The 8,894-nt window shown below is 40.2% G+C and overlaps 1 protein-coding gene across 4 annotated transcripts in view; it reads left to right on the top strand.

The window, feature by feature from the left end:
- The window catches only part of gria4a (glutamate receptor, ionotropic, AMPA 4a), a 99,399-nt gene that overhangs the window by 30,888 nt on the left and 59,617 nt on the right, over window positions 1-8,894 (top strand). For all 4 annotated transcript variants that reach the window (XM_068709609.1, XM_068709600.1, XM_068709584.1 and 1 more), the window contains exon 3: window positions 7,722-7,961. In XM_068709609.1, the coding sequence (XP_068565710.1) occupies window positions 7,722-7,961 (240 nt within the window). The remainder of the gene's footprint in view (window positions 1-7,721; window positions 7,962-8,894) is intronic.

Below are 8,894 nucleotides of genomic sequence, written 5' to 3' on the forward strand. Positions count from 1 at the left end.
AAGGAAGCAGACAGAGGGATGAATGGCCTCATTCACAGCAAGCACACACACAGCACAGCATATAATACACAATCACTCACAATAATCACTGCCCTGTTTATGAAGCTATTGCAGCTCAGTTATCTTGTAAACTATGTTCTGGTGGAGGGGATCAGATATGAAATCCATAAGGTGGCTGAGCTCCCCTGCTGGACTATTGATTGCTAGGCTTTATCTTTTATCTCGTCTTTATAATGCTGCTGATGAGCACACTTGAGGCCTTGTGTCAGTATTAACGTCTCAACAACTGAACATTGCATGTCGGCTTCTTTTGTTTTATGGATGTATTTTATTAAAACCGACTGAAGAATTTTCGAACATAATCTATCAATTTCAAGCTTTAATTACCACATGTCTCTGAGAGGGAAACAACGGAAATATTTTATTCTCCAGAGGTCAATCAAAAGTCTTGGTTTGATGATCTTGGTCGTTGCTTAAAAAGCTTCCTGTATGCCTTCTCATTTCTGTCTGTGTTATTGAATGCTCTCTCGAAGAATATTGATCCTCAGGCTTTTAGCTTGTCATCATAACATTGCTGCTGAGGATGGATGAGTAGTTGTCTGGGCTAAACATATTCTGCTTATGTTTATCTGGGGATGAGGAGCATGTGTTAGATTGTTTTAAGTCTAAAGAAAGCAGTATTGAAAAGCAAAAGTTGCTTGGAGAGATAGATCTTCTACTTTTTTAAAGAGTTATTGTAATGATGTCATAACAGGATATCCTGGAAAATAATATAAAAGCATCACATTTGACCAAATTCCTATTCTAACCTCTAAGGTGGTAGGTTTTGGTTTGTTTCCCTCAGAAGTTGCTCCATTGTGCCATAATCTATGTTATAGTGTAGAGGGACAAATATGAAATCCATACAGTGACTGTGCTCTCTGCCCGATAGTATTGATCTCCAAACTTTGTCTGTAGTAGTAGTTTAAGTTCTATAACTTCTGTAGAGTGTTTCCTTGTCTCTACATACGTTAAAATCTGATTATACGGAGTAAAACATGCATTAGTTTTACTTTGTATGGCAAGAGTTAACATCATGCAGTGAGCAATGTTGTTTTCCTCTACCTCTCTATTCTGGTGGCACTGTGATGCTCCTACAGTGTTGTGTGTCTGGTACTCCTTGAAGGGGCCCCTGACCATTGTTACGCTTCAGTGTTTTGGTGAACTTGGTAGTTTTGTCTTTTAAATTTAAGTTTTAAACACTGAGTGAAACAATTTTTCAAAAAAGCTTATTTTAATAATCAATTTACCTTTACATAAATGAGTCTGTTGTAGAAGTTGGATACTCTGCTACAGTCTACACTGCCTAACCTACTGCAAAATTATGAGGGAAAAAAACACAAAACTGGTGCACGGATGCGTCAGGCAGAGAAGCTTTTTTTGCTAATCTTGTCACGTGTTCCCCCTTTTTTTTCATTGTTGTCATCGACAGGTTTGCCAGTAAACCAGTAATGGGTGTGGTGATCCTAATGTGGCTGTTTAATGAATATTTATTTTTTCTCTGTTCAGCTTTGGTGTAAATATATCATAACAAAATCATAAATTACGTTATGAATAATTTTAAGTTTTAGGAATAACATGCTATTTTGTATGTAGTGGTGGTGAATGTGGTATCTTAGATATGAATATGCTTGTAATAACAAACTATGAACTAGTGTTGCACAAAACAAAGAAAACACCCCAACTGAAAAAGGCATTTAAAATAATTGTATGATAAGTTAATGTGTCTTTTTTGTATTTTTGGCGTACATTGTAGATCATCTGTGTCCTTCGCTCCTGACCTCCAGACTTGGTTTTGTGTCTGTCTTAACAATACCAAAAGCTGAGAGCAGCTATCAAACACTAGAGAAAAATAAGCAGTTACCCAGCAAGCAAGTACCATCCACCAAGTGAGAGCTGTGCCATTGAAATCACTCAGGTACAAAGAGCTCCCCATTTTTTCATGCATGGGCGTTCTGGAAGCAGTGGCTCAATTCCCCCCAACTTTATTGAAATATAGTGACAGTAAAGTTGTATTGGAGATAAAGTGTGTACGAACTGGTTGGCATTAATCATAAAGTAACATAATTTACTATCAAACCAGCCTAGGCTTTGCTCTCAGCTACATCTCTGTATCTGTACCCCTAAAGCTCTGACGGAGCAACCCCGTCTCCTAGGAGTTTTGTTTATATACTTCACCACTAATTTGCAACAGAAAATATGTTTTGGAGGATTCGTCATGCTGCCTGAATTACATTTTTTATCAGCATAATGAGAAAATTTTGTTAATGCAAATATCTGGCAAGGGGCAATATATTCATACATAACTTTTCAGTAAAAATGTTCATTAACGACATATTTAATTTTTTTTTCAGCCAAGATATCCGATCTTGCGATCCAAAGTCTGTTTCATATTTAATAGACTTATGTGAACCATACTTTCTCCTCCTGGTCATTCTTCAGCCGTAACTTTAATGTAGTGAAGTTCCCTCATTGTTACTGAGGCAAAGCAGAGAAGCGAGCTAACTTCTTACACTGTGACCCTGGCCAATGTATGGTGAGATGGTTTCATCAAATTTTTGCAGAATCTATGTTCTTTTTTTTCTGCTTCAAATTGAGCTACAGTAATTGTTAGCTAGCATAGGCCCCGCCCCTCGCCGCTACTCTGTCAAACTGTCAGATGTACCAATCGGCCCACACTGTCACTAACAGTCTAAATTATTATCTAATTTTTGGAAAAACAAAAAAGTGATTTCAGTGAGGGGCAGACAGAAGGGTCTACTGTATGTGTTTGAAGGACATATCCAGGATGTCAAACTGATTCAGCAGCGAAAAACAGGTTAAAAAGATAAAGATAGAAGCTACAGCCTACAGATTACAGTGTGAATGTGAACCAATACATCACCTGGCGATCGAAAAAGAAGACAATGAAATAAAGGAACAACGCTGTCCCTGCAATCATTAGCTAATGTACTGAGCGACCGTATATCTCCTTTCAACCTCTCTGGGTAACGAGTGTCACTATTACTTGTGCACTAGAGTCTATGGAGCATAGACGTTTTTTTGTCGGACCAATTCTATGCCATGATTGGCCAGTCTGTGTTCGAGGGGCAGGATTTAGCAAAGGATTAATTACGTAAATAACGTAAGTTTACTGATAAGATCTTTTGGAAATGGAATAACTATAAAAGCCCAAAAAATAACAACAACATACTCTGATAGGGATAAGAGATGATGATTGGGATTCCATGACCAAACGTGAATTTCACGCAACACTAATTACCTGAATGCTACTTCATTCCTCTCATACTTCATTTTTATCTCCGCCAGAAGTGTGTGTCTTTGAGTCTGTCCATGGCTAATCTCGCATTCAGCTGCACCACACTGGATAATATTTTCAATTTTTTGGGGCTTTTTTTTTTTTGCACATCATACTTAACCCTGTTTCAATATGTGAACTCATCATAAGTGTTCATTTCTTCTACACTTTGAACTAGTTGTGTCTGGATTAGAGTTTTAGTCCTTGTAGAAACTCCACTGCTTGCTGCAGGATGCTCCACTCTTTGCTTCTCTCTGTAAAAAGATCTCTTAAAACCCACACAATGCTGAAACACAATAACAAAACAGGAGCCTACTTCCCTAGAGGTTACTACTGTAAATGCCTTAAATATGAAATGTCAGTGTAAGGCACTGGGCGGTACATTTCTCTCTAATTATATAGCTCATAAAAGCTTGTTATTGGCATTTACCTTCATTCACCCTCCAGGTACCACTGTGCTGCACTGAAGGTAGCCCCGGGCAATGCCTGTAACAATATGCCTTATGGCTTTTAAACTTGTTTGTATTCCTCATTGACACAGGTGCTTCTTTTATCTTGGCCTGCACCTGCAGGTAATGAGAGCTCACAGTATTTCTTGCAGTGTTTCTGTGGCTGTCTGGAGAACGTCTCTGCAGCGAGAGGGTTATTCAGACTAATGGGTGAGAAGTAACTGCAGCATCAGGACCGAAAGTCTGAAAGTTATTTATTGCAGGATGGGGGTGTATGCTTTTGTGTGTTCAAAATGTGTATAGATGACTATGTCTGTTGTGTGTGTTACTTTTTATATTTTGTGCTGTGCAGTGGTAGTTAAATCAGTAGCAGATTTATCTGAGCATCTGTTCTTGCTGTGATGTGAAATACAAACAAGTGGCCAGTTTAGAGACAGAGGCACGATGCTAAGAGAGGTGAGGAAAGAGGGAGGGAGGGGAGAAATATGAGAGACACTCGGGAAATAATACCAGAGTAAAGAGAGCTAAGCCATTTGTCCGTATAGTTCTGTACTGATTGAGCATTATATCTTCTTCCCTGCTGTGCAAATTGGACAAGATTGAATTTGAAAAACAAGAAATAAAGTGATGTGCCAAGTGTGCACATGATTGAGAGGTATTTCTAAATGCACAGAGACACAAATGAAATGAATCAAAGAGAGGCAGGGATAGCTGCAGAGGAAGATGCAACGATGCTGAGGCTTGATATGCTGTATAGAGTAATGCAGCTAAAAGAGGGGCGTTTTAAAGAGATACATGGAGAGGTCTGCACAGAGAAAGAGCAAGGTTTGACAGACAGAGCGAGCAATTAAGAAGCCGAAAAAAGACAGGAGAGTGTACACACGAAGAAATCTAACAAATGGAGATGCTGAGAGAACAAGCGAGGGGGAGGCAAGGAGATGTAGCGGTAGAGAAAGTCCCAGGAGACCTATTGTGTCCGATGCTTTTACTGTGGTGATGATGCACCCTGCCGCTGGTCCCCTCCTCTCATTAAAGCTTTATGAAGCAAGCTTAGCACACATTTTATTACAATGACGCCACTGTCTGGCACATTCCAGCCTTGCGGCGTGATGGTGGTGGAGGGCATTGCAGAGAAACAAGCCCATGGAGACGTACATCAGAAAGGGAAACATGGGAATAAGAAAGGATGAGAGAGTCAGAGAGGCAAAGCCAGCATCAGAAGGCATAGATCGAAAATAAGGGGATAAGGGAGTGAGAAGGTGAATGATAGGAGAGAAAAACAAACAGATATAGAGATAGTGGATGAAGAATAAGACAAACATAGAGACTGCTGTTATGTGCTCTGGGCCTCTGTGTGTTTGGTAACAGATGTCTTGGTGTTTCAAATAGAATGTTTTGGGATTAAAGCTATCAATATTTCCTTACATTTTGATGGAAACCCGAGAGATGGGTGAAAAACATAATTTACAGACAGTGATGTCACAAACTGCTTCTAGGCCAGTAGTTTCAGTCAAGAAATCCCATCAGATGGCATGGGAGCTGCACTCCACTCCGTTACACAGTAAGTCACTTCACATGTGCAGTTCCTTCGTTTTTTGTTCAGCTGCTTTTTCTATATTTGCTCTGTTCCCAAAAGCAGCGTATCCCAAAAACACAAATTCATTTAAAAGCCCAGGAATGGCTTTGCCATAACACTGCTGTCAAAAAATATCAATTGTGTGTTGATTCTTTTGTTTTCCTTCGACAGAGTTAGGACACCATTTCTATCAGCCAAGACATGCCATTATAAATGAACACCATGTAGAATTTCCCTGCATCTGAATATACGCACACATCTTACCAAACTTTCTCTGCTTGCTGTTTGCTTCAATCCTTGTCATTTTGTTGTTATTTTGAGTTTAGGTGAACATTTGCTCCTGTATTCCGAGCACTTATTAATGAAGTCAACTTCAGTGATATATTGTAAACATCTGCATGTGCATTCCAGGTACTGGACTGTAAAATATAGCACCTGTCATTTAGTAGTTAATCACACACAGGCTCATTTCTTTAACCATCTCTCATGCTGTAATGTGCTCTGAAGTATCAAAGAAAACCTAGAAATGCCATAAAAAAAAAAAATCTTGTAAGACACTAAGTTTGTTGACTTTGAGGATGTGACTCAGCTCCCACTGAATGACGCATGCTAGCATATGTAGTATGCTAGTTCTCTGAATTCAAGACATTTAGCTGCTGTCATAATCAGAGACTAAATCCCTGCCTTATCGCCTCCTGGGTGCAGGGACCTCGCCTTTGTTTAATTGCCACAAGCCGAAGCGTCAAAGCTGCATCTCCCTCAGTATTTACCCCCAGTGAGGCTTACAGCTGATAATGGAATTATTTTGAGTCCCAGGAGGAGGGAGAGAGAGAGGAACAGAAAGAGGAGGCAGTCATAGGGGAAGAGAGGGAGAAGAGATGACAGAAAGTGGATGGTGGAGACTGCTGGAAAGATGATGGATGTCGTGTCTGCCTTTAAAACAAAAGAGAGGGGAAAAGGTATGAGATGAAGTGATGCGCTAGGAGATTAAAAAGGGAGAAAAGGTTACAGAGTGATAGCCGGTTGATGCCAAAAGCAAAGTCTGCAGTCCCCCTGTCTCATCGTTTACTCCAGTGTGACGTATTGCAGGGTGGAGAGTGAATTATGACGCAGGATAGAGCTCATGCTCAAAACATGCCCGCCTGAAAGAATCTAGCTAAAGGATGAATGGGTCTAAAGAGAGAAAGGAGGGGATGAAATAAGCGGATGAAAGAAAGAGAAACATTAAAGAGTATAAAAAGAATAAAAATGATCTGACATACTTTCAGTCACTTCACTCGCTGAGTCCTTAGAAAGTGAAGCACGTGTTTGTGTGCGCATTTTGGTTGATTTGTCAGAATATGCAGGACTCTCTCCGACTCACACACCCAAGAGCTTTTTTTTTGGTGTGCAAACACAGTTTTGGTCGAGCCGCATTGATGAACGACAAACCGAAGCAGAGGAGAGATTTTTGTGGAAACGAGATAGCGGAGGACGTCAATGCTTTTCACTCTCCTCTCTTTCATGGTTGAAAGCTTCAGGCTGTTTGAAGACTGACTTGCAGTGTTGTAGTGGAAAATTACTTCACATCTGAAGTGAGCTTGCGGCTCGGTCAAGGGCTTTGTATCTGTGTGTGTGTGTGTGTGTGTGTGTGTGTGTGTGTGTGTGTGTGTGTGTGTGTGTGTGTGTGTCTGCGTGTGCCTGTTTGCATGCATGGATGTTACACTGTAAGCTCCAAGCAGGTGGGGCTATTTGGCTGTAATTTCCTTAACGACTGTATCAGCAGACATGCCAGTTTTGGCTAGTGGGCATGATTTTGTGACAGTCGGAACATTGTGAAGTTGCTTGGCTCGGTCTTTTAGGGTATTCTGATATCCACCCATGTACGTGCAGAAGTGTGTGCTTATACGTTACAACAACATGTAAATGTATATGATGTCTGAGTCTGGCAGAGAGGGATTTTGCTTTAAGTGCCATGAATCTGTCCATGAATCATGAAAAGTTTGTTTTTTAGAGCAAACTCAACAAGACCTCAAATGCCTCTGATCGATGCATTTGAAGCTTCATTAGACTTTAGCCTTTAGACCAGTCACATTTATGGTTGCTGACACACACCACTCAAAGAGTGGGTCTAATTAGGTGACAGAAGCTGAGGCTGCCTCTCATTAAATGGTTGACATGTTTAAAAAATCCGGTGTGTATTTAATTAGGGAACATTTGTCTTTCTCCGTTGCACCTTTTTGTTTTCTCTTTTTTTTCTACTTGCAAAGCTCTCAACTCTGTATTTGTGTTTTCTAATTTTTATCCCTTTTTTTCCCTTCTTTCATCTGGATCCGTCCTCAACACCCCTTCCTTACCTTGGATCCCCTCCTCACATCAGTCTGTTCTCAGTATTCAAGGGGGGTCTTTGCCATCTTTGGCCTTTACGACAAGCGCTCTGTGAACACGCTGACGTCGTTCTGTGGGGCCCTGCACATCAGCCTAGTGACGCCCAGCTTCCCCAGCGAAGGAGAGGGCCAGTTCACCCTGCAGCTCCGGCCGTCCATCAGAGGGGCTTTGCTGTCACTGTTGGACCACTATGACTGGAGCCGATTTGTCTTCCTCTACGACACTGACAGAGGTGAATGCACAATGACAAATGCATTAACAAGTTATATAGAGAGTTGGTGTTTCAAGATAAAAGAAAGTCACACAATTTGATAACCGTAAACTTATTTTTACCAAAATAATATCTATGTTTTGAAATGGGTTTCCATTTGAACAATTCACTCGTATATTTGGACCTTGCAATTGATCGTTCCTTTCAAAAGATAAGATACGAAGTAAGATAAGCCTTTATTTATCCGCAGAGGGGACTTTCAGATACTAGTATATAAAATAAGAATAGAAATAAAAGGCAAATTGCTTTACAATAGCCATTAAACTCAAAACTACAAGGCAAGCAGTATACATGAAAAGTACCCACGATGAGTGTACTTAAGCTTACAGATGAATTATTGTCTCAAGTGAGGGAGTAAACATAGACAATTAACGTTAACCGTTATTAGTCACTGGCCTCAGGGATTGAGCGAGGAAATTGCATGGCTGAAGTGAGTTCAAGTTTACAATATGTTCACTTTTGTAATTCCACCAGCTGACATCAAAATGCTGCAGTACAGTCATATTGTTTTGTCAGTTGACTTCACCTCTTGTGTGTTTTTTACTCCCTTTTCATTCCTTATTGGATTTCAAGAGAAAGGTCAGAGAGGGATTTGGGGAAAGTATGCCAAAGGGTCTGTAACTCAGTTGTATAGGCTGCATTCACTGTATAACACAACAGTCCAAGTGACTGTGACTGGAGTGACGCTGTGTCCTTATGACGCCGCAGCTAAATTCATAAACTCTGATAACAGCAGTATCTCTGGGTTTAAATTAAATACTCAGTTACGGAAGATTCAAATAGATTTCCAAGTTAGTCTGGTTTGAAATGCTTTTTTGCATGAAGAACTATTTGCTAATTTGGGCTCAGTTTGGAATGTCACAGAGAACAATATTATAATATCAAGTCACACAA

Source organism: Cebidichthys violaceus, unplaced genomic scaffold (genome assembly GCF_023349555.1).
Source record: "Cebidichthys violaceus isolate CVI_PGR_0920_01 unplaced genomic scaffold, fCebVio1.0.p SCAF_1, whole genome shotgun sequence".
Taxonomy (NCBI): domain Eukaryota; kingdom Metazoa; phylum Chordata; class Actinopteri; order Perciformes; family Stichaeidae; genus Cebidichthys; species Cebidichthys violaceus.